Source organism: Echeneis naucrates, chromosome 24 (genome assembly GCF_900963305.1).
Source record: "Echeneis naucrates chromosome 24, fEcheNa1.1, whole genome shotgun sequence".
NCBI lineage: Eukaryota > Metazoa > Chordata > Actinopteri > Carangiformes > Echeneidae > Echeneis > Echeneis naucrates.
The window spans coordinates 6897275-6922479 of NC_042534.1; the positions used below are offsets into that span (position 1 = coordinate 6897275).

General features: G+C 40.4%; 3 protein-coding genes across 11 annotated transcripts; 1 reads left to right on the forward strand and 2 right to left on the reverse strand.

Moving 5' to 3' along the window:
* The first annotated feature begins 1179 nt into the window (after positions 1-1179).
* Positions 1180-15255, forward strand: znf106b (zinc finger protein 106b). Of its 4 annotated transcripts, none has more exons than XM_029496514.1 (25): positions 1180-1332; positions 1547-1650; positions 1744-1805; positions 2138-2338; positions 2462-3425; positions 3512-3572; positions 6181-6284; positions 6378-6439; positions 6763-6963; positions 7087-8743; positions 8830-8890; positions 9096-9250; positions 9334-9394; positions 9494-10292; positions 10398-10444; positions 10526-10656; positions 11134-11268; positions 11488-11604; positions 11764-11955; positions 12373-12435; positions 12554-12673; positions 12822-12893; positions 13038-13109; positions 13439-13585; positions 13809-15255. In XM_029496514.1, the coding sequence occupies exons 2-25, from the start codon at positions 1549-1551 to the stop codon at positions 13863-13865; spliced, it is 5643 nt and encodes a 1880-aa protein (XP_029352374.1). In that variant the 5' UTR covers positions 1180-1332; positions 1547-1548; the 3' UTR covers positions 13866-15255. The 4 variants fall into 4 exon arrangements, with proteins under 4 accessions (XP_029352374.1, XP_029352375.1, XP_029352376.1 ...); XM_029496515.1 differs by having other exon boundaries at positions 12840-12893; XM_029496516.1 differs by lacking the exons at positions 1180-1332; positions 1547-1650; positions 1744-1805 and having other exon boundaries at positions 2207-2255.
* churc1 (churchill domain containing 1) lies at positions 3551-5704 on the reverse strand. The gene is made up of 4 exons (XM_029496527.1): positions 5544-5704; positions 4810-4945; positions 4432-4502; positions 3551-4282 (listed from the first exon to the last, which is right to left on the reverse strand). Exons 1-4 carry the CDS (start codon positions 5580-5582, stop codon positions 4190-4192), a joined length of 339 nt encoding a protein of 112 aa, XP_029352387.1. The 5' UTR covers positions 5583-5704; the 3' UTR covers positions 3551-4189.
* capn3b (calpain 3b) lies at positions 13732-24189 on the reverse strand. Of its 6 annotated transcripts, XM_029496522.1 has the most exons (24): positions 23688-24189; positions 21831-21900; positions 21427-21545; positions 21059-21192; positions 20740-20908; positions 20379-20462; positions 20166-20257; positions 19989-20066; positions 19626-19786; positions 19326-19495; positions 19231-19242; positions 18760-18968; positions 18636-18668; positions 18447-18456; positions 18147-18170; positions 17812-17901; positions 17179-17256; positions 17021-17078; positions 16874-16941; positions 16378-16446; positions 16218-16296; positions 15833-15949; positions 15642-15700; positions 13732-15243 (listed from the first exon to the last, which is right to left on the reverse strand). In XM_029496522.1, the coding sequence occupies exons 1-24, from the start codon at positions 24036-24038 to the stop codon at positions 15217-15219; spliced, it is 2361 nt and encodes a 786-aa protein (XP_029352382.1). In that variant the 5' UTR covers positions 24039-24189; the 3' UTR covers positions 13732-15216. The 6 variants fall into 6 exon arrangements, with proteins under 6 accessions (XP_029352382.1, XP_029352381.1, XP_029352380.1 ...); XM_029496521.1 differs by lacking the exon at positions 18447-18456 and having other exon boundaries at positions 18632-18668; XM_029496520.1 differs by lacking the exon at positions 18447-18456 and having other exon boundaries at positions 18632-18668; positions 20166-20278.
* Between the last annotated feature and the right edge of the window lie 1016 nt (positions 24190-25205).

Here is a 25205-nt window from a genome sequence, read left to right on the forward strand (position 1 = left end):
GCATCAATGGCAAGAAAAAAACTTAGCGGCAGAAAACTCAGGCAGAACCAGGCTGAGGGTGGGCGGCCACCTGCCTCTGCTTCTGAATTCCTTTCTATGTCCTCCCTCACCCAAAGTGGTATCTTTCTATAATAGTTTTGTTTTATTCGCTCAGGTCTCCAGAGATTTCTGTCAAAAACATGAACACAGCAATGGAATAATGATAATTAATAAATGGAAGGGTGTAAAATCTCTTTCTTGAAACTGTTTCCCAGCTCCTCTGGATAATAAATATTCATCTTTTGTTTTCCCAACAACTACTACATCTGCAGCAGACATAATGCCAAGCTAAGCAGTACTGTCAATGATTATATGTGAGGCCCATTGAAATTGCATCAGATTGGCAGGTCCCCGGGGAACACTCGCTGTCACATTCTGGTGAAGTGACTTTTCAGTGACAGTCGTCTGTGTGAGGGAAGACTGCTGATGAGCTGCTGAATGGAGCATAGTTGCTCCCAAATGACAACCACAGTGAAATTGAGACTCCTCCATCTGTTGCGGAGAAACACAACTAAACAGTAGTTTAGCTGCAGTAAGTGATAGAATGTGAACGTGGCACCACGTAGACTGAATAAACAGTTAATTATCTTTTTAGTCTTACTTGCTACATTGACTCTGATAACCTTTTCTATAACATTAACCCTCTTCATCAATGTTTATGAGTGTTATTCGCACATTCAGGTACCGCAAATGGCCAGATGTTGACACAACAAGCGACTAAGCACAAATAATCTCAGAGCTGTTTCTCATATCAAGCACAAACACACATGCACAAGTTGTCGTGGAAAAGTACTTTGAAGACTTTTCACCGAGCATTGTTCAAGTGGTGACATGTTATTGTGAGCTAAAATTTCTATAGTTTCGAAAGAATTTGAAAATTGAAGTAGCCCAATAGAATCAGCATAATCAGCGTTTCGGGACAGGCTATTTTGGCTGTAATTTGTGAAATTGTATATCACTATCCTGATATTCATCAACGGCGTTAACACACTGTAAACGGCTGACAACCTGCTGAGTATTTTCTTTTCCTGGCAGCAACACCCCTCTTCCGCGTTGAACGGTGGCCGCGGTGGCTCATTAGAGCTATAACGGACGTGGCTACTTCCGGGTTTTGGAAATCTACGAAAATCAGACGCTGTAAAACGATTGGACGACGCACGTTTGGCCAAATTGACAAATTGAAAATTGGCAATCATGGCGGTTTGATAATAGTGGTGTCCTTTATCCATGTGTCTTGAAGTTCTTTATAGTTTCTGTGTTAAAACTTAAAATTTGGTGCGGTGTTATCAGAAGGTAAGGCGTCAGATAAATGCCGCTAACTTTGCACAACTTTCATGTTAATCTGCAACTGTTGAGTCAACCTCTCTTTGGAGCCAGGCTAGTTCTGACCACCTTATAATATTTTTCTGTTCCTTGTTTAATAAGACAATTGCACACATCTGTTTACTGCCAGTGCACAGCCTTGTTTACATATTTGCGCTCATGTTGTCTGTTTTTGTTTTGCCAGAAATGGCTGAAACCTCCGCGGAGAAGAGCAGCAGCAGAAAAGGATGCAAAAAGAAGGGCCAGAGAGTTTACTGCAAGTTGTGTCGCCGGTCACATTCAAAACGTGTAAGTTGCAGGACTCTTATATTTCCACGAATGACGCCACTGCAGCCTTTCACAAGTAATATATAACCCTGACAGTATGTCTCCTAACTGCAGAAAGCACAGGACCATGTGCATGGTATGCTGCACCACAAAGAGCTGGAGACAGTGCAGGGCAAGTGAGTGATGTCTCACTTATTTTCTTTTCTTCTGTTTGTTTATTTTTTTTAAGGAGTTGTAATTTGCAAGTCATAAAAAATACAAAATACAGTACACACAACTTATATTGCATTTCTGATCTGAGGAAGAAAAATTGCACTTCTTGGACAATATATGTCAAGAGTGCGAGGCTGAAATTGCAATTGCAATCGGTGTATTGATTTTTGGGGTAGGTGTTCATGTACAGCTATAATAATGGATCAAAAATATAGTAAAAAAATATTCAAAGATTGTAGCATCTACTTGTATCTTCTTCATTTCTGTTTTTTTTTTCCTCTTCTTCTCTGAACAGGGATTCATCTCATGAATGCCAGGCTTGTAGGGTATCCTGTATGGGTTTATATGAGTATGGCAAGCACATCTCCACTGCCCAACACCGAGCCAACTTGAAGAACATAATTTTGAAAAATGTAAAGCCTGTTTCTCTGTTTAAGACTCTTAGTCCACAGACAATCAACCAAATACTTGAACGAAACAAGAAACTAAAGAGAGAGTAAGAATTTCTCTTATTTAAATGAAGTCAAATGTCAGAGTTTGCATTTTATTTTCTACACATTGTAAAATGTTGTTGAACCTGAAATGCTGCATTTAAAATGACTGTCAATTTCCATTACAGGAAGAAAGCAAAGGCCAAGAAAAAGAATAAAATGAAGAAAAAACTGATTCAGAAACAAGCAGCAATGCTACAGAGAGAAGGCCAACCACACAAACTAGCATCCAAACCAATGAAGCGAGAACAAAACAAAAAAATCAACATAAGAGTGAATAAAGAAGCCCAGCAGAAAGGAAGTGTCAATGTTGTCCAGAACAAGGAGAACAAAGTGCAAAGACCTTCTTACCAAGGAGAGGCACCTCAGTTGAGAAGAGAGCCTCCTGGAAGAACTTGTCCTTCTAAAGTTGCTCCTGCTATATCAAAACAGTCAAATTTAAAAATGACACAAAATACCGACCAGAGGTTACTTGTGAGAGATGGACTGTCAAATAGGGAAAAAGATTCTCGTATAGGGCTCGACAGCCCAGTGTCACTCAGACAATCTACAAGCAAAACTGTACCCACTGAGCCCAACCTTAATATCAGCCACAAGGTGCACATTGCCCACGAATCAAAAACTAAAGGGGGGACGAAGGCTGGACTTAAACCAGCCCAGAATATTTTCCACTCCAAGAGTAGGCTGAGCTGGATGGAGATGTACATTGGGACAAAAATGAAGAACCAGGACAAGATGAAAGGCATGCCCAGGTTTGGAATTAAGTTTGGGAGACCTCCAACTCACCAAGAAAACTCAACACGCCTACAGGACATGGACTTGCCTCTGTCCGAGGGCTTCCACTGGGAATCGATTCTCAACAGTCCTTCAGTGCCACAGTTGTCTTTATCACCTCAACCTCAGGACACAACAGATACCACTGACTCCCACAGAGATACCCGATCTGATTCTCAGTTACAGGAACCTGTTGCGGCACAAGGTGATCAAAACAATCACACAGCAACACTTGTCTCGGTGAAACAAGATCCAAAGCAAAAGGATGATACGGGAGGTTTGAGAGACAACGGTGCCAACAAGAGGAAAAACTGCATGGTAAGTAGCATCTTGCTGACTTCAGCTCAGGGATAAATGCCCTCTGTTCACCCTCTGAGTTATTAATGTAGCATACATTTTCACAGGATGATGGTATCTCTAACAAAGAGTCGAGTCAAAGGAAGAAGACAACAAAGACAAATAAGGGTAATTTTGATATTGTACTGTCTTTTAATTATCACAGTTATAGTCCCAATTTATACTGAAATGCCAGTGATTCCTGGTATTTCCATTTTAGATTAGATAAGTCAATGGTAGCTTTTTAAATTTTGAGATGTTTGTTGTAAGTATCTTGTGATCAATCTCAGCCTTTTGTTGACTGGTAGACCATAATCAGATGGACCAGCTGTTGGCAGTCTCTTTGAGGGAGGACAAGCTAAGCCACTTATTAATATTTGTAGCTGAAGGAATCGCGCCTTTATTTTGTGAATCGTACATTTAAGCATCAGTGATTTTGAACCAAGAAGTAAAATGTGGAGGACATAAAATTCTTAATGGTGAACAAAAAAAGTTTATTTACAATTCACGGTCAGGTAACACAAATGTTTGTACTTGTTATTTAAAAAAAAGTTATATTTCCTCCTCAGAATACAAAAGTTCACAAATGACCTAAGGTCTACTGGAAAATACTCAATATATTTAGAGTTGAAAATAATAATAATAATAATATAATATTGTAGGAACCCTGAGGAGTGAAGTCAGTCATAGATTCATGGTGTTGTAAGTTGATCTAAAAATTTAACAATGACCTGCAGGTTAGGGTTTTAAAAAAGAGGAGCAGACTGTCTGGGGTCATCTGGTAACACACTGATGGAGTCCTCTGCCTTTCCACACAGCATGCAGAGCATAGTGTACTCCTGAATAATACAAAATAGTCCTAATTTAGGTTTCAAAAGATGAATACAGTGGCAGCAACTTTGCATGAATCCTTTTGTACAACAAGTTTTTTTCCTTACACAAGGAGCTGCTTAGTGAAGATGGATATTGCTAGTACGGCCTTACTAACCTGATATTCATCAACGACGGAGAAAGTATATTCGTGTCTGGCGATGACATGGTCACAGTTTTTGCAAACATCTGGAAAAACAAATGAGTGAAATATTTTAAATAGTTACAAAAAATCTTGAATATCCACTATAATTATGTGTATTTCTTTCCATTAGCATGCAGGTGTAACTCTCGACAGGCTTTTCATTAGAAATATGGAGCCTAACTCCGGGGATTGCTCATACTCCGTGTTTACAGCATTTCAGTCTTTCTCAAAAGTAGTTACATGGAGTTTAGGCCACAGTTGTTCCTGTGAGGTGCTTGTATTGAACATTGCTGTAGTATGTTGTGGGTAGACCATTATGTATGCTAGACCGTCAACAGATTGGTGACTAACGATCATATGTGACAATCTCTTCTCCATCATCATCTTCTGTGGCTTTATTACTGATCAACACAAAGTCCCTTTGATGGCAGCTGGCACAGCCCAGGTAGTTCATCAGGTAAGAGCCATTTTCCAGACAGGTGTTCCCCTAAGCAGGGAATCAAAGGATAAGCTTATTTCCAGCTTGAATCAACATAATAGAAGCACCTGAAATGCAGTTCAGTGAAAGTCACATCAAATTGCGGGCTCCAAAATGATTTAGTTTTCATGGGGTGACCGTTGCATAAGTGTACTACTGCTAATTTTATAAAACTAAGTTCTTCCATAGTTTATGGGCAGTCTTATTTGTACTGTACGGCACTGTATCTGGACTATTCCAATAAATAATAGGAGCTAATAAAAGGAGCAATACAAAAATAATTGTATAAAACGTACTTCGTTAATTTCCACCGAAGTGACACAGAATACTAAACTAGTACTGCAGTTTTTGATATCAGTGCTCATCTGTTAAAAGACAAGTTGGTGTGAAAGTGAGAAAAGAACAATAGATATGAGCTAACTGCACCGTAAGTAACATGCCAAAATGTTAGTCATGTTTATATCATTTCATCACTTTATATCACCAAACTGCTGGAGAAGGTTGATCAGACTTAGACAAAAAGAACTACATCTTACTATAACGTCAGTAGTTACGCGTTTAGCACTAAGTTGGCATTTTAAAGTCAAAACAAGTGATCGAAACTTACCCGGTCTGGGTATTCTTTCTGAACACATCCATTGCACATTTTAACTTGTATGAACTGTGAAGCTACAGTTACAGCTAAGTCACACGTTAACACACTGTAAACGGCTGACAACCTGCTGAGTATTTTCTTTTCCTGGCAGCAACACCCCTCTTCCGCGTTGAACGGTGGCCGCGGTGGCTCATTAGAGCTATAATGACTCGGACGTCGTTGCCTCGGCTACTTCCGGGTTTTGGAGATCTACGAAAATCAGACGCTGTAAAGCGATTGGACGACGCATGTGTGACGAAACTGACGTTGGCAAACATGGCGTTTTGACAATAGTGTAGTACTGTAGCCATGTGTGTTGAAGTTATTTATAGTTTCCTGTTAAAACTTGAAATTTGGTGCGGTGTTATCAGAAGGTAAGGCGTCAGATAAATGCCGCTAACTTTGCACAACTTTCTGTGTAAACTGTCAAGCAAGTGACGCTAATCTGCAACTGTTGAGTCAACCTCTCTTTGGAGCCAGGCTAGTTCTGACCACCTTATAATATTTTTCTGTTCCTTGTTTAATAAGACAATTGCACACATCTGTTTACTGCCAGTGCACAGCCTTGTTTACATATTTGCGCTCATGTTGTCTGTTTTTGTTTTGCCAGAAATGGCTGAAACCTCCGCGGAGAAGAGCAGCAGCAGAAAAGGATGCTCAAAGAAGGGCCAGGATTTTTACTGCAAGTTGTGTCGCCGGTCATATTCAAAACGTGTAAGTTGCAGGACTCTTATATTTCCACGAATGACGCCACTGCAGCCTTTCACAAGTAATATATAACCCTGACAGTATGTCTCCTAACTGCAGAAAGCACAGGACCATGTGCATGGTATGCTGCACCACAAAGAGCTGGAGACAGTGCAGGGCAAGTGAGTGATGTCTCACTTATTTTCTTTTCTTCTGTTTGTTTATTTTTTAAGGAGTTGTAATTTGCAAGTCCTAAAAAATACAAAATACAGTACACACAACTTATATTGCATTTCTGATCTGAGGAAGAAAAATGGCACTTCTTGCACAACATACGTCCAAAGTGGCTGAAATTGCAATCAGTGTATTGATTTTTGGGGCAGGTGTTCATGTACAGCTATAATAATGGATCAAAAATATATTTTAAATATATTATAAAAAAGTATTCAAAGATTGTAGCATCTACTTGTATCTTCATTTGTTTTTGTTTTTTTTCTCTGAACAGGGATTCATCTCATGAATGCCAGGCTTGTAGGGTATCCTGTATGGGTTTATATGAGTATGCCAAGCACATCTCCACTGCTCAACACCAAGCTAACTTGAAGAACATAATTTTGAAAAATGTAAAGCCTGTTTCTCTGTTTAAGACTCTTAGTCCACAGACAATCGACCAAATACTTGAGCGAAATAAGAAACTAAAGAGAGAGTAAGAATTTCTCTTATTTAATTGAATTCAAATGTCAGAGTTTGCATTTTATTTTCTACACATTGTAAAATGTTGTTGAACCTGAAATGCTGCATTTAAAATGACTGTCAATTTCCATCACAGGAAGAAAGCAAAGGCCAAGAAAAAGAATAAAACGAAGAACAAACCCATTCAGAAACAAGCAGCAATGCTACAGAGAGAAGGCCAACCACACAAACTAGCATCCAAACCAATGAAGCGAGAACAAAATAAAAAAATCAACGTAAGAGTGAATAAAGAAGCCCAGCAGAAAGGAAGTGTCAATGTTGTCCAGAACAAGGAGAACAAAGTGCAAAGACCTTCTTGCCAAGGAGAGGCACCTCAGCTGAGAAGAGAGCCTCCTGGAAGAACTTGGCATCAGGCTTGTGTGCGAGACCAATCAACCCAATCAATTCAACAAATGAGGTATGGTGCCAACTTTTCTGTCAATAATCAGCACATTAACGTGAAAGCAGAGCCCTCCCACACGAGACCAGTTGAAACAAGACCACACAACAACACCACCCAAGATGATGCCAGCACTGAACTGCCACAACAAATGACATGGCCTGCTGTTTGCCAGTATGACTTTTACAGCAACCGGGACAGTAATGCAGGAGACCCCATCACTGACAACTTCTCTAATCACGGAAACTTTATCTTTGATCATGATAAGAATAAGTGCACCAGAACTTCTCAGCCAGAACTAGAGGGTCCACATTGCTCCACTAATCCTGATCCAGCAGACATGTCTGTCAGTGCGGCGGCCATTAGAGATGTCGATGTAAGTGGAATGCTAAAGCAAATCAGAAGAGCACTGGGTGTGAGGGAGCCCTGCAGAGCTGATCGTGAAGCCAAGAGGCAGAGCAGTGAGACAGGCTCCCAGGTGGCTGATGGGAGCACTACACAACAGGCTGAATCCAAGAACCAAGAACCGCCTAAGGCTGGAACTACACCTGTGCAATCACCTCAGGTCAACAACTGTGCATCTGCAGAGCATTTGGGTGGTTGTCCTTCTAAAGTTGCTCCTGCTATATCAAAACAGTCAGATTTAAAAATGACACAAAATACCGATCAGAGGTTACTTGTGAGAGATGGACTGTCAAATAGGGAAAAAGATTCTCGTATAGGGCTCGACAGCCCAGTGTCACTCAGACAATGTACAAGCAAAACTGTACCCACTGAGCCCAACCTTAATATCTGCCGCAAGGTGCGCATTGCCCACGAATCAAAAACTAAAGGGGGGACGAAGGCTGGACTTAAACCAGCCCAGAATATTTTCCACGCCAAGAGTAGGCTGAGCTGGATGGAGATACACAATGGGGCAAAAATGAAGAACCAGGACAATATGAAAGGCATGCCCAGGTTTGGAATTAAGTTTGTGAGACCCCCAAGTCTCCAAGAAAACTCAACACGCCTACAGGACATGGACTTGCCTCTGTCCGAGGGCTTCCACTGGGAATCGATTCCCAACAGTCCTTCAGTGCCACAGTCTTTATCACCTCAACCTCAGGACACAACAGATACCACTGACTCCCACAGAGATACCCGATCTGATTCTCCGTTGCAGGAACCTGTTGCAGCACAGGGTGATGGAAGCAATCATACCCAATCTGATTCTCAGTTGCAGGAACCTGTTGTAGAACAGGATGATCAAAACAATCACACAGCAACACTTGTCTTGGTGAAACAAGAACCAAAGCAAAAAGATGCTACGGGAGGTTTGAGAGACAACGTTGCCAACAAGAGGAAAAACTGCATGGTAAGTAGTATCTTGCTGACTTCAGCTCAGGGATAAATGCCCCCTGTTCACCCTCTGAGTTATTAATGTATCATACATTTTCACAGGATGATGGTATCTCTAACAAAGAGTCGAGTCAAAGGAAGAAGACAACAAAGACAAATAAGGGTAATTATAGTCCCAATTTATACTGAAATGCCAGTGATTCCTGGTATTTCCATTTTAGATAAGATAAGTCAAAGGTAGCTTTTTTTTTTTAATTTTGAGATGTATGTTGTAACCAAACAGCATGTTTATTACTAAACTTCTGAGTAGTGTGTGTAAATATATCCAAGTATCTTGTGATCAATCTCAGCCTTTTGTTGACTTGCAGACCATAATCAGATGGACCAGCTGTTGGCAGTCTCTCTGAGGGAGGACAAGCTAAGCCACTTATTACAGGATGTGGACATATCTCTGGTACAGGCTCGCAATGTCCTGCAAGCTGCCTATACAGAAGTCCAAAGACTCCTGCTACTCAGACAGCAGGTACCACCACCAATAGACACATTATTGTCAGATAATAGATTTCTATGTTTTCCCTCATATAAACGCCTCCGCTGTTGTTTTAGTTCACTGCTGAGGTCAACAGTCTTAGAACAACACGCATTGAGATCCTACAGGGGATGCAAGGTAGGGGTTATATTGACATGGAAACCTTGTGCGCAGAATTGGTTCATAGGTATAAACAATTATTCTTATTTTTATTTTTTTTTTTTCATCTTTTTCCAGAAGGGTACTCAGGATCATACAATGTCACAGAGAAAGCCGTCACTTCATCAGCAAATCCGGCTGCAACAATTCAACCAGGAAACTCTCCCCTTCCTTCTTCACGTGCCTCTGCAATGTCTTCCAACCATCAAACGTCTGCAACAACCTCAGCACCTTCCCCAACCCTCTCCCTGTCAGCCAAGCCAGTGAAGCAAGAAATCTGTCATTCAGCCACTACTGGACAGGCCAGTCAGCCTGTCTCCTTGATCCCAGATGGACGCCACGTGGCCCCAAATCAACCTCTGCCTTTATTTCCATCCAATCTGCTCACCCCGCTGCTGCCTGGACCTTCAGACTTACCGACTGCCACATCTACCCATGCTGCTCTTGCTGCTTCAACATCAGCCAGTACACTTCTTTTCCCTGAATCATCTGCCATGGAGAGGGAACCAGCGATGGAAAGGTTACAGGACACTGTGCTGACAGTGAGGTTAGAAGAGGATCACAGACACCTAGTTGAAAGAGAATCTGAGAAAGAGACAAGAGGAAAGATTTCCAGGAAACAAATTAAAGCAAGAGATATAGCCACAGAAATTTCTGTTCCTGCGAAAGATTCAAAGGCATCTGCTCCAGCATCAGACAAAGGCATAAATGAGAGCGACGACTCCGTCAAATTGATTCAGACCTCTGATGTGGTTATTGACATTGACGACTCGGACAATGAAGACTCAACACAGCTCATCACAGGTGATCCAAATCACAGAGATCCTCCCCAGATGTCTGCCAGTGTACCGCCATCACAGCAGAATGACACTGACAGGTGAAGTCACTTCCTGGGATCACATTAGGATTTAGAGACCTGACCTTGCAGGAATTTAGATTTAGATACATAAATGCGACTGACTGTTTTTTCTTGACCTCTTAGAAAAGTTCAGCTGCCTTTGCCAGTCAAAGATGAGAACATTCATGCAGGTGAATAATTTCCTTACACTTTCTAAAGCGTGTTCTAATTGGACACAAAAAGGCAAAAATGTTGAAATCCCATTATTTCAGAGTCTGAGGATGAAGAACCATCCTTGGGAGCCTTTGTGAGTCACACTGGCCCCGTCCATGGCCTGCAAGTCTACAAGAGCCTTTTATACACTTGTTCAGGAGACAACACGGCAAGAGCCTACAGTCTGACGGTAGGTTGTTCACTCTTTTGTCCCAAAAAGAAAACTTTTCACATATAGGAAGCTGAAACAAGAGAATGCCCATCACCGCTATGATGAGTTAAAGCGAGGGAGGTTGGGGGCACCATCTCCAATGGGAGCCGTTGGATCGTGGCCCCTTGTGAAGTGCTTATGAAGACTTTCACAACTCACTTTGCCACAGAGTTGCACCTAAGCCATTTTAGCCTTAATAAACTCCATCAGCTGAAAGGGACAAAGAGAGCAATCAAGAGGGGAAAATGCAGGACAGAGTAAGTTGGAGCAATGCAAGAAAACTTTTTTTTTTTTTTTTTTTTAAGTTGGTAAAATTTAGTATCACTGACTGTAACACAGTTTTGGTCCTCACACCTTCACAGGGCAGTGATTGCACTATGAAAATGAAAACACCTGTGACAGATACATTTTAAAAAGATTCCCTTCAGATACTGCTTCTTGTCTCCCTATATCCAGAGCATGGAGTGCAAAGCTGTGTTTGAGGGGCACACAAACAAAGTCAACTGTCTGCTGGTGTCGTCCCTATTGAACTTGCCGGCACGCCTCTACACTGGTTCAAGTGACGAGACCATTCGCTGTTACAGCATCAAGGTACAGACGTCTGGCCATGACAAACCATAACTATAAATGAGTATGTGCTGCTTCACGTCACTTTTGTTGCCTACATAAACATTTTTCATATTAGTCACTGAGCAGATTTACTTGCTGAAGTACTCATACCAGAAATCCTTTTGTTGTCTCTTAATGTGTTGTTGAACATTTTTGAAGTTTTAACTAATTTTCATTTTATGATTTACCATTCTCCTCCAGTCTCTGAGGTGTGTGGGCCAGATTTCTTTACCAGACAGTGTGTTGTGTTTGCACACTGCCTGGAATATTCTGTATGCTGGACTTGCCAATGGTTCAGTTTGTAGCTTTGATTTAAAGGTGAGTGAAATGGGTTTTATGATGATTTTTGAGGGCATTAGTCATAAACACGGTTCAATGAACGGTTGGGATTGTGCTTTGTCAGTGAATGCTGCAGATTTAATAAACCAGGCATCTTAACTGGGGTAATTTCAGTCTGATTCACTTCATCATTATTAGACTCTGAAGCACCTGGATGTGTTGGAGTGCCATGGCCCACGAGGTGTGAGCTGTCTCGGCACAGCGCAGGAGGGTGCCCGAAGGGTGCTGCTGGTTGGCTCCTACGACAGCACCATCAGCGTACGGGACGCCAAGAGCGGCCTACTGCTGCGTTCACTGCAGGGTCACAGCAAAACTGTGCTCTGCATGAAGGTGAAGGAATAGCACCAGCTCTTCTCACTGAAACCTAAAACGATGCCTATCCAGATATCGTGACAAATTGATTGGGACTGAACTGGAGGTGGAATAGAAATGTGTTTTAATGTATTATAAATGTAATGGAGACACACAAATATCAGTTGTCTTTAGCAATGGGACTTTGTGCCACATGCATATGTGATTCGGACCAGATTTTGTTCTTTTATTTATTGCTCACATTGTCAAGAAAGCTTTAGTCTGTGTTCATGTCAGGCTCAAAATTCAGATTCCGGTGTTTGCAGACAATTCTTAATCATGATCAGTGTGATCCCTAGATTGCGCTTTTGTGATGATCGTTTGATGATATGAGGATCGGTAGAAGAAATGATTACTTTATCAAACACTGAATAACACCTACCTTGTTGTTTTCAGGTGGTGAACGACCTGGTCTTCAGTGGCTCCAGTGACACATCTGTTCATGCCCACAACATCCATGTAAGTGTTTTTCCTTTGATTATGAATTTAAATTTCATTTAATTTTGTTAAAGGTTGTTTCTACTCTTTATATCTATTTTTTGTCTTCTTTCTCAATTTTTTTTTTTTGTAATTGTAGACTGGAGAGTTGGTTCGTATCTACAAGGGTCACAGTAATGCCGTCACATCGATTGTCATCTTGGGGAAAGTGATGGTGACAGCCTGTCTGGATCAACTGATCCGAGTTTATGAACTACAGGTATTTATGATGAGCATTTGTGTATTTTTTCTTTCTTTTTTTTGGGGGGGGGGGGGGGTTAATTTTATCATTTTGGAGATATGTTGACATGTTTTGTGTGTATTTTTTATATTAGCTATATATAGCAAAAAATTTTTTTCACATGCAGTCCCATGACCGACTGCAGGTGTACAGGGGTCACAGTGACATGGTGATGTGCATGGCTATCCATAAGAGTGTGGTGAGTGGACCAAAATTGGCAGCCTTCTTTGAATCTAAACCTGCATGACGGAGGTTGGTTTTACAATACATTACCAAATAATAGTGATTGTAACAAAACAGTTTCACTTGGTTGTATTTGCTTTTTTTTTTGGGTTGCATTCAGATCTACACTGGCTGTTTTGATGGCAGCGTTCAAGCACTGAAGCTCAATCTGATGGAGAACTACCGCTGCCGGGTAAGGGCTCAGCTTTGTTTTCCCCCAGCACTGATGACAGTCAGAGCTGCAGGCATTCTTTTAGTTATCTGTCCCAATCTTCAGTGCGTGATGACTTTTTCAGCTTTGGCACAAATGTTCACTGCCAAAAGACCCATGCATGAGCTGATCTAGTTTTGAAGGTCGAGGTCACTGTAACCTGACAAAGCACTCTTTCTTCAGGACTTCACACAGGGATAGAATAAAGACTACTTTGGCATTCAACCATGAAATAGTATATGTAGTTTTACAGTCATCCAGTTGATATGTTTTCCGGTCAACTGGTGCCCTAATGCTTTTCTCTTGTCCAGTGGCAGAATTGCTCTCTAATTTTTGGCATAGCAGAGCACCTTCTGCAGCACCTTGTTGGAGATCACAGCAACTTGAACCTGCAGACAGTCAAATGTCACTGGAGAAGCTGCAGCGCTTTTTTTGCCACACAGCAGGAAATTCAGCAGGTATTGGGCTGATGCCATACTTGGTCTTCAATTCCATTAGTTGAATTGTTAAGTCACATTTTCTCATAACGAAATGAGACTTGGTTCAGTCTCACTTGTTGCTTTGTTATAAACATGAGTCATGTTCAGCAGCTTCTAATGCTGAACTCTGTGTGAGAACACTTCCCTCAGAGTGGCGGTCTGTTTTGTTGTTTGTTTTTTGTTTTTTTTTTGCCTCCTGCAGAAGTTGCCAGATCATATGCAGAACCACGTGGAGAATGACAGTAAGGTGGAGTCTTGACTGTGGTGGAGATGAAGTGAGCAGATCAGACTGGAGAATCATCCATCACTGCAAACACTCTTGTTTTTCATTTCCAGTTTATTTTTACCATTTTGGTTTAGTGAACACTCAACTGCTGTGTGCAAATTTTTTTCATGTTTTGTTGATGTCTCTGCTGGTCTCATGCAAACTACATGACCTCTTTTCTTTGTGTTCTCTGTGACAGTGAGTTGAGATGCCACGTTATTGATCCAGTGAAGCTGATGATTAAAATGTTCAGGGTCGAACCTCAAGCTGCCTCATTCACCCTCAAATGAACCTACAGGATATATTCCTGCTGATTCTGAGGATTAGTTGATCTGTTTGCTTTTAGGTGAACACATCCTCCAGTGCTTTAGGCATTGTCAGAAATGTTTTATGTAATCATCTCACACTTGGAGCACTATTTATTTATTTTATATAAAAACCAAACACTTTATTGTAGTTGCTATAGTGAATAATTTTCTATGAATAATTGTTGACTATAAAAGAGAGGCTGCTTGTTCGAGTGTTTTCAGGTAAAAGTAGAAACAAGGGATGCTACTTGAATGTCTGAATATAGGATACATCTCAGCCTTTGGAGTGTGTGACACCATCTATCTGTACACTCAAGAGCCATCGTAAAGATGAAAAAAACCTCCCCAAGCAAATATAATTCTTTATGAATTTTTGCCTCTCAGGATTTTCAAATCCCTGACTGTTACATTTCTGAATATTGTATGACTAAGCTCGTCTTCCCTCACATCAGGCTTGCATCTTTTATTTATAGATGCATTTCAGGACACAACTCCAGTTTAAAACCCTTAGGCTGATATTCAAAAATTCAAACCATCACTTTGCAGAAATAATACATTTCCCACCTCCACTTAACTGTCAGATTTTTTTTTTCCATCATTGTGTCAATATGTAAATTATCTTTAATTCCTAACGTTAACATCCCATTTTAAGGAGGGTTGTTTTAGGAAATGTCCTTGGCCCCTTCATCATTGTATAAAGTGGAAACTCTCTCCAGATACTGGAAGAAAACAGTGAAACAGATGAGACCAAACTGACTCACATGATGAAACATTGTCTTATTTTTGGCACTTAACAGTATGTATTTTTGTAATTAATACATACTGTATATGTCCAGCAATAAGAGGACAAAATCAATATTCCTGTCAAGAATTGTCAAACAAAATGCTGATCAGACCGTTGTGATGTTGACATCCAGACTTTGTTGTGACGTTAAAGAAAAGCCAAGTAACTCCAGGAGAGTGAGGTCTTGACAAAGCTGACATTGTGAGTTTGCACAATGACTGAGTGCAGCTACATCAGGAGTCAAGAGGTCAGCCTACGAGTACATTGTCAACTGAAGCCACTGCAAAAAGAGAAGAGATTTCTCAAAAAAAAAAAAAAAAAAAAATATATATATATATATAATATATATATATATATATATATAGAAATGAATTGAAGGATAATTTTCTGTTGGCCCACTAATCAATATGTCAACACTACATTAGCTGCTTCAAGTTTGTGTTCTTGCCTCAAAATATCATGAACATGTAAGTAAATGAATCTTATTACTACAGAGGTGCATATGTTTGTATTTTGTTTATCCCTAAGGGCATAATGAAGTTTTTACAGATGTGTTGAAAAGCTCTTAATCATCACAGAAAACTGAAGCAATGCAACATACACTAAAATAGAAGCATTAACGACAACAAAGCAACACATCAGCATATCATGTAAAGCAATATGATAAGCAACACTTACCTCCAGCACGTTCAGCTTGATTATCCCATCTCCATCTTGGTCAAAAGCGTTGAAAGCTCCTGTGAGAGACTCTTTTAGAAACCTTGAAGTCTTTGCTCTGATATTTTTGGTTAACAAGCTTTCTGGTATAGTGCGCTCACGGAGTGTCCGCCTTTTTTGCTCAATTTAAAATGCACACGCCAGGTACTTACTGAACATGCCCTCTAGACGCACGAAACAGCAGATGTAACTGTCAAAGTCAATGTTGAGGTGTTCATCTGCGTAGCGCATCGCCAAGATGTCATATAACTGTTTGTTGAGGTGGAAACCTGCATGTGGAAAGAATGAAAGAAAAATTCACTATTCATGGATTTCTATTACTTTATATCATAGTGACCCCAGAGAGTAATACACTTAAACTGTTTAATTGAAATATAATATTCTAATAAAGTATAGTTGTGAAATGCATGATAGTCTGCATCATCCATATGTATAAAGATAAAATGTATGTATAAATGTATAAAGATAAAAAAGAAACTACAATTATGCATCAAAACATTTTTTTGAGGATAATTCATGATTATTTCTTTGTCTCACCTGCATCATGAACAGCATTCCTCATCTCAAAACTACTGATGGAGGAAGTATTATCTTTGTCATAACGTTTGAAAATCAGCTGCAAACGCGAAGACACAGGCAGTCAGTCATTTTGAAAATAAAAAACAATGCAGGCGTAAATGTGAATAAAACATTGTACCTGCCACTGCTTGATCTTTTTCCACAAGTGCTTGAATTCCTGCAGATTTAGTTTTCCTGTCCCATCAGTCTGAAAAAGGTAAATTATGGAAAAGCATAACATGTACATATATAGTTCATATATTATACGTGTGTGTATAATATACACAGATTTTTTTTATTTTTTTTTTTTGATCGTCACTTTCCAGTGGTCGTAAAGGGAAGAATTATTGTTTTCATTTGTTTACTGAATTTAATCCAGTTTCATTTTTATCGGAATAGTTTAATTTTTCCACAAAATATGAAGAAATCAAAATAATTTGAAAGGTGGACTCAAATTCTAAACATGACAGAATCATAAGAGTCAGTTTATATTTAAGAATCAATGCAAGGAGGTCTACATTGCGTTCATGATAAAATTCACTTTTTCCTGGTGTTGGATGAGCACGAGGATCTTCAGTTGTTCCCCATTTACACACGTTTCACTTTTCAGTAGTTTAAACCAGCTGAAAGGATACATCCATCAAGGCAATCATGCTCCGGCACGTCTCAAGGCTGAAACCTTCTCTGCTCTTTAATTCACTATCTGTGGAAAAAGGTAAGTAGGTTTAAGTGATCACCAAGTGGCACAGCGTGGATGACCCCTGTGTTTTTGCTGCTCTTACGTTTGGCGAGCACATTTTTCATGATCGTCTTGAGCTCATTGGCACAGATCTGCATGTCCTGGTGGAGGGTGCAGGGAGAGAGAACATGTTTTAATATCAGCGCCGTACCAAAACATGCCTGCTCACCTTGTGTTGTTCTAATTCTTGCTGATACTCACCTCACCAGCAATCTGTTGATAAATGGCTCTGAACTGTTTTTCCTCCTCGGTTTCTTCTTCAGGGTGCAAGAGTTTGTGCTGAAGCAAAGATAGACAGTTTCTTAAAATATAAATAAGCAGCCTGCAGTCGTCCTTTGGCAGCTAAACCCATTCCAGAACAATTTTTGGGTTTAGGGTTAGGGTTAGGGCGACTCTTTTCTTTTGGACCACGTAGCCTTGTTACACAAATCAGGACAAATTCATGTATTTATTTAATAATCGGAAATTGAATCTGGCATAAATATCTACTTCCAATAATTCCTCTTTTGACAGGAAATGATATCTGGACCATACTCATTTGAAAGGTAAAGAAGGGCTGTTTCATTGCCTTATTTTGACTGAATACAACAGGGTGCATTTCCATACAGATCAGTAATTGGCCCTCACACAGTTTGGCCTTACAGGAAAACAGGTGCAGAAGAGCTACTTGAGATCATTTGGCATAAAACTAAATATTTTTATTGTTATTTGACCCGGTCATGACACATTTCAATGTTGTCACGTCGCAGAAATTAGGACAGGGCAAAGGTTGCAGTTCATGATTTTGGCTAATAATAATTCATCTACATACAGTCTGCTCCAGCAGGAGAATACCTTTGGTTTCTTCTTCTTCTTTTCCCCCAGAATGCCGTCATGCTCGATTTCCTTGTTGGCACGCGCTCTGTCTGACACAAATACAATAGGCTGGCATGTGGGTAATGGTAGTGGTTGGTAAGAGGAGATAGGGGTTATAAAAGACAAACAGGAAAGAAAAGAGGAAAGAGAGTTAACCTTGGAGTTATTCCACCAATCATCATCAGTATATTCAATGATGGCACAAAGTGTGACTGCCAACATTGCTAAAAGCTGACATCGAGCGGAGAGAAGCACAGAGTGAAGCAGAGTTTTAAAGCGCATCCACTGATGCGATAAACACGTGCATGAATTACCTTTTCTTTCTTTCTCTTGTCTTGCTGATGGCCAATAAGACAAGAAAGAACAGGGGGATGAAATGAGATGAAACGGAGGAAAACCCGTGGATAGTCTGTTAGTAACTCTTGTGTGGAAAACAATGAGTGAACATTCAGTATGCACTGGACAAGACACAGAGAGTTCAAGAACAGAGCTGATGGATATGCATGTATGGAGTTTGCAAATAATTCACCGATTAAAGTATTTGATTGTGTGATCCTGAAGAAGACTAGTGAGTTCATATTCACTGAGCAGCCTTTTAATTGTGGCTTTTTCACTCCCTGATCGCTTTCTCATCCATCAGCAGCACCAACAAATGCTTCCTTATATCTTTCTCCTCACATGCTGCCAATAATTTCAGAGGCTTCAGAACTTGCTCATCTGTTTTGAATCATTTCACCACATTGATCGTAATTATTAAAACAGATTTTGATCCTTCTATGTCTTCATTCATGTTCCAAACCTGCATTTGAGGAGAGCCGATTGTGTTCTCCGCTTCCCTGTGAGAGAAACCAGACAGGAGGATTACTGCTACGCCCCGATAATCATACCATCAGCCGCACCACCAAATACACCCTCAGAGATCCTTACTCAGATCTGCTCTGCTTCTCAGAAAAGACCCTGAGAATAAACTCTCCTTCTTCGTGAGGTTTGAAGGTGGTGGGGATGATGACGTACTCTCCCGGAGGCAGACGGAAGCGTGCTGTCACCTCTCGCAGATTGATGTAGGTCTTGCATTTTGCTTTGGAGGCTGTGTACAAAAAGAAGTCCTTCTGCAGGTGCTGAGTCTGCCCGCGCATCTAAGGATGCAAAAAATAAATAAATAAATAAAAACACTTAACAACTTAAACAATTAATCAACAAGTTCATTAAACAAAAGTGGCATTAAGAAAGATATTTTGGTTTGCTTTTTTAAAGTTTACTCATAAATCTGACCAAGAGTTAACTAAATGTATGAGTGCATGACCTGCTAAAGTCAACACACACAACTCTCTGGAGATACAGGCCAAGTCAGGAAAAGTGATGACTTCATCAAAACGTCCTTTTCCATGATAGACATACCTCCCTTGGTACCTATAGAGAGACACAGAAGACACTCAGCGCATCTGCTTAATCCCATCAGAGCAAATGTCAGTTTAGGGTTATGTGATCACTACCTCGTAGATGGAAAAGCCAATGGTGAGGAATTTGGCTCCTTGATGACGCTGCATCCTTCGACCTTTCTGCATCAGAGCCACGACGACAGTGCAGGCCACCTGTTCATCCTCTGGGTCGTCGTCCTCTTCGTAGAGCTGCAGGCGATACTGAGGGTTTGTCCAGAAGGTTTCTGTAACACACACAAAGTAAATCTGAATATTTGTCATATGACAGCAGTCTGAATAAAGAAATGATAAGAGTTTGATATCTGCTTTTATCTACACGTCTCGAAAGCCAGTAGAAAAAAATTCGCTGCCTACCTGGGAAGTTCCTGCAGCCGCCAGCAGAGCTGCCTCTCACCCAGCGACCCTCATTGACCGACACCGTCCAGCTCTTTCTTTCATCGCCCTGCAGTGTGTCAGGGGTCAGGTTACACATCTCCAGTTTAGTGTAGTTCCTCTTGAAATCATCGAAAGACATCCTAAAAGGGAACACAAAAGGGGAAGCTTGCAGGAGAGAAACTTCCTGAGGACTTTTCTCTCTATTGCTTTTTGGTTTTTGGATTAAATGAATGTTGTTGAACACATGAAAACTTCTTGTTGCTGTTGTTGCGACGGTCAAATTAACGTCATGGTTACATGGTGGAGCGGAGTTCAAGTAAAGGCTGCCGTGCTTCCACTCACCAGAACTCACTCATCTCAACTGTCTGTTTTATGAGGTTGTTCTTGTCTCCAGTGGAAATGGTCGACCATTCCTTTGAACTGAGGAAAACAGCATTAAGAGTCTGTGTATTCATGTCATAATCAAAGCATCAGGAACGCAGCAACACTGCTGAGGCGTCGGTCCAGATCAAATCTCACTTTGCACTCCAAGGCCCCTTCCACAGCACCCAACCCCAGGGATTACGCAAGCGTATCAGACGAATGCTGGAGTCCTTCTCAACTTCGTCACACTGGAAAAAACATTGGCATTCCTCTTTAACACTTCTCTAACAAGCACATACGTGTGGTGTGTGTGTGTATTTGAATTTAGAAATATGTCTGTATTTACAAATAGTGGAAATTTCAGCGTACCTCCTCCAGGCCAGTGATGGAGTAAGCATGACCTCTCACCAGCCCCTCTTTGGTCCGAGTCTCCATTTCACTGGCTGAAGCAACCTGAGAGACACAACATTTGTCAGAGCAAAAGCGAAACTGGATTTTCAGGCATGTTTTCCTCTTAAAAGCACACTTCAGATTTAAACGCCTGTCTTCAGAAACTGTTTTGTTCTTTCATTCATGGTTTCACCCATTTGACATCTTCAGAGCTAAAGAAGACATTGATGTCAGTCATTTTGCATCATGTCTCATCCAGTAAAACTTGTTTTTCTCTTTGGGATTCCAGTTAGAGGCACAGTAACTGACTGTCGTATATCAATTTATCCTGCACGCTCACATCTATGGAGCAGCCCATCAGTGAGCCTCTGTCCAGAGCTTTCCTCAGGATTTTGTAGAGCTCTTTTGGCGCCTCAGACAACTCAAAGAACTCAGTAACTCCGCCTGTGAAGTCCTCCATGGCTTCCAGCGTGTTCCCTCCCTTCAGTGCTTCATAGGACCCGTGCAACCTGGGCATGGATGACACGTGAAATGAAAAACTAACTTTTGTAATCTCAGGTACGGACTCAAAGACAAACGTTTTGCATTTGGCAGAAGGGAACTGTGGGAGGTGAAGATGTGATGAGCTGCATGCCTCCACTTCAGTGGGCTCTGCTTACTTTGCATAAGCCTTTTCCAGAAGAGCGCTCCAGAACTCGTTCTCTCTGAAAGATTTGGTAAAGACCAGCTGGTTTCTGCAGGTGGGAATGCGGTCGTCCACAATCACGTCAATCCATTCGCCATAACGCCAGAACTAAAAATAAGGCCATTAATAAGAAATACGACTGTGAACGTTTGCTTAAATAATTTTAACAATTTTAAAAGCACAAAAATATCAGTTTTTCTCTAAAAGTCATTTTCATTTTCTCAAACAAAATCTGAACTGTGCTGGTAATTCAAGAGTCACGACATCCCAACAGAAATATGATCATGAGGTGTTTGACAGTTTAGTTGTTTGTTGCACCACACGTCAGCTGCTTATATAAACCTGGAAGTGGAAGATGCCGGCGTAGTTCTCGGTGAAGCTCTGATCCGGCGGGATTACTCTATAGAGCAACTTCTCGTTCAGCGTTAGACAGGCGATGGCAGCGAGCAGCCAACAGTCGCCTGTCGAGAGCACATCGTCAGATCTGAGGGCACTTGATCCAGACACACCACTTAATGAAGTCACATGGTGGTGATACGTTGAAACCAAACTGCTACAGCACCACTGCAAACTTTTTCTAAACTTCTAATTTGAAGCTACTTGTTGTGTCTTCTAGAACTCTGAAAATGCTGATTTAAGGAACTGTTCTTTCTAATCTTTGTTCACAGAAAAAGAGAAATACTGTAGAAATTTCCTGACTGCGTGGTGTGTTTAAATGCTTTCAAAGAAAGAAACGGTTATATTACCCAATTCTCCCTGACAGATGTCTGTCCTGTTGGCGCCATCTATGATGAAGTGGGGGTTTTCACAGATTTCCTGTTATTAAAAAAAATGCATCAGAGGGTGTTTGGGATCATGCTCAAAAATGTATTACAACAGACCATGCAGGATGAGATGAGAGTTGAATTAACAACAAAAGTTAGTGTTTTTATTTATTTATTATTATTGTTTATTTTTGTATATATGTGCTGGTTAAATTTGTGTTCTCTCTGTATATATATTCATATTTTTTCATCTTGTTTTTTCTACCTTATCTAGCTACTGTAGTTATTACAAATTGCCAACAAAAGAAAAAATGGTTCAACGTTCTTTTCGATCTGTTGACAACACATGAGAAAAAGTGTAGTATTTGTAGTGAGCAACATTTGAACTTTCAAATCTGAGTACACAAATCCACACTTGACATCATTGACAATATGAGGACTTGACCCACGAAACTGAAAGTGACATAAGAAATGTCTTCGGTCGGGTGAACCAGCGACCATGAATTCCCCTCTGCACTTGTTGCACATTTATGAAGAGGCAGCTGTTTGAGGTCAGCTGGTCATGGCCCTTTAGTAGCTTGGAAAGTGATAATGCTGTACTGAATGGGGAGAAGTCCTCACCTCATGTCAATGCAGCATGACCGACACTTTCAGCTGCCCTTAAAGGACGAGGACCTTAGTGAAGTATGGCACATCAGTTTATGTTCGGTTTATAGCGGAACAGTGTTTTGAAGTATATTATATAGATTTTTGTAAAACTTGTGATTTGAGGAATTGGATACCATAAACTAATTTTTCCCATTTTTACCTCTCGAAATATTAAATACCTTCACCTTTTTATGCCTATAAATAAGTGAAATAATGATAAACAATCAGAAATAAGGTCTCCTTCTGAGTCTATTAATGGGAGTCCCAGCAGAGCAAGTCCCTTCATTATATGACTAACCATAAGGTGTAAAACTGCAGACTCATGTCCCAAATTTAGAACAGAAACATCGCTGACACTCAGATAGGATTTGTGTATCATCAATCTCTGCTGAGTGTCTAAACTACGTTCATCATCTAGCATTACAAATCACAAATCACACTCCAGCTCTATATTGCTCCAGAACATAAATTCAAAATGAAAATAATTTTTATGTTCATTTTGAGTTTAATAATTTATGATTCAATTAAAAATATATAATAAATATTTTTGTGTTAATGGAAAGGTAAAAAATACTGTGTACAGTATATAATCATAGTAATAATTATAGTTCCCCACATCAGTCTAATGGAGGAAGAAATGGGAAAATATTCTTCACTACATTTAACTGGCATTAGTAGGTGCTTGCTATATTTTTACTTCCACTTAAAAAAGATGCATTGGTACTTATTAAGCCCACAACATTTTATAAAACTATTTAGTTAGCTTTTTATTCAGAAATTCTGTCAGCGTTATTGTGCACTATTATTATAATAATAATTATTATTATTGTTATTATTATTATATAAAAATTCATTTTGAATGCAGAGCTGTTAAATGCAAAGGAGTGTTTGTGCATCATGGCTTTGCTGCTATAAAACTCCCCAGCAGGTCATGTATATTATAAACACATAAAGCCCTCAAGCCAACACTGAGATGCCATGATGTTTCCCAGCCGTGGCCAGGTCTGTGGGAGAGTCAGCTGTTTGTGACTTTAGAAGGTGATAACCCTGAGCTATCCCATTCAGCCAAATCAACATGACACCCCATACATGTGCGGTGGAGGAAGCGATGAGATACAGAGAGGTTTTAGACGAGGAACCACTGTCACATTAAGTGCAACTTAATGGATTTGAGAAAAGACTGGCACTCACCGAGGGGCGTTTCCACTCAAATTTCATCGAAGGCTTTTGACTGTAGAAGAGTGAGGAGTCGTTCGCAGGGAACAGGGGGTCCTCAAACAGAACCTTTTTCTTTACATATTTGTCTCTCAGTTCCAGAAAGGTCTTAAGGCGCCTGGCATCTTTTACGGCCTCATTTCTGCTTAGAATGGCAGAGTAGATTGAGTTTGTCCCCACAGGTGGATAGGCAGCTTTTTCATCATCAGGGTCAAATGATGCTTGAGTTTCATAAAGCACTTTCACCTCTGTTTCCTCCACAACAGGCACTTTCCCTTCATGGCCGTCGTCCCCCATCTTATCAGTGTCCACCTCAGCTTTTGGCATTCCTCTTTCAAAAGGCAGCTTACTAAGTGGTGTCCTTATTTGCAGAAACAGAGAACAAGCTTGCAAAACAGCCCAAAGAAACTTCCCGTCCCTCCTCCGGTAATCACTTTCGATTTCTTTTGAAATATCTTGACTGCTTGTGGAGAGACAGAACCAACAGCCTCCAACACCAGCGCTCACACAGTTACTGTTCTGTCCCTGGACCTAAATATAGGCCTCTTTAAAGGAGGGGAGGAGGCTTCTTGGACAGAAACCCAGCCAGTGTCCCAGGAGTTTTAGGTCACAAAACACAGTTCAGTGGGCCCGTCTAGAATCTATACCATAAGTGGGAGTGATGGTCCTGGTTCTTTTGAGATTAGGAAAGAAATGGTTTGCATGGCCATTAACTGTGTGGACTGACACACAAAGGTCGCAGAAAAAGAAGCTTCCTCGTGGTGCTTAAATTCTCTGATTACAAATATTGTTTTGTTTTAATGTAATGTTTAAAAACAATTCTATATGAACATAGATATAAATGAGTATGAGAATAGAAAAACATGTGATGTACTCCATCTGTTTTTTTCTCATTGGCTTAGCGGTGGTTCTACTGGATGTCGAGGGTTTTCTTGATTTGCGGTTATTGAGTCTCTAAAATGTCACTTACATTGACACCTAGTGGAGACAAACACGACTCCGTGCTTACTTCCTTTTCAATGGTTTGATAAAGATGACAAAAGTGGCCATTCAGCATAATCCGGTTCTCAGTTGGCCTCGCCTTCTGTCAATCTGACGGGATATCAAATTAGAGAAGGGAGGCGGCTGACAGAGGGGCTGCCAGATTTGAGGAAAACCTGCACTCGTATTATTTTTGGAGAAAGACGCTGTCAGCCTGTCATTTACACAGAAACGTGGCAGAAAAAAAAGATTTGGGAATGTTGTGATAAAAAACATTAGTAGTGATGTCAAATTCTGAGATACTTGGATTCAATACTTGTAATAACACTACGTTCTTGTTTCTTTATCTTTTTAATTGTTGTTTTTAATTACATGGTGTCATCAATTAAATACACATACAAGTAGCTTTTTTTGTTTCTTTAAAATCACTATGCTTGTCTTCTCATTTTTGCTATTGTGTTTATCATTAAAGTATGGCCATTGGATACAATGCTTACAGCAAACCAAGTTAAT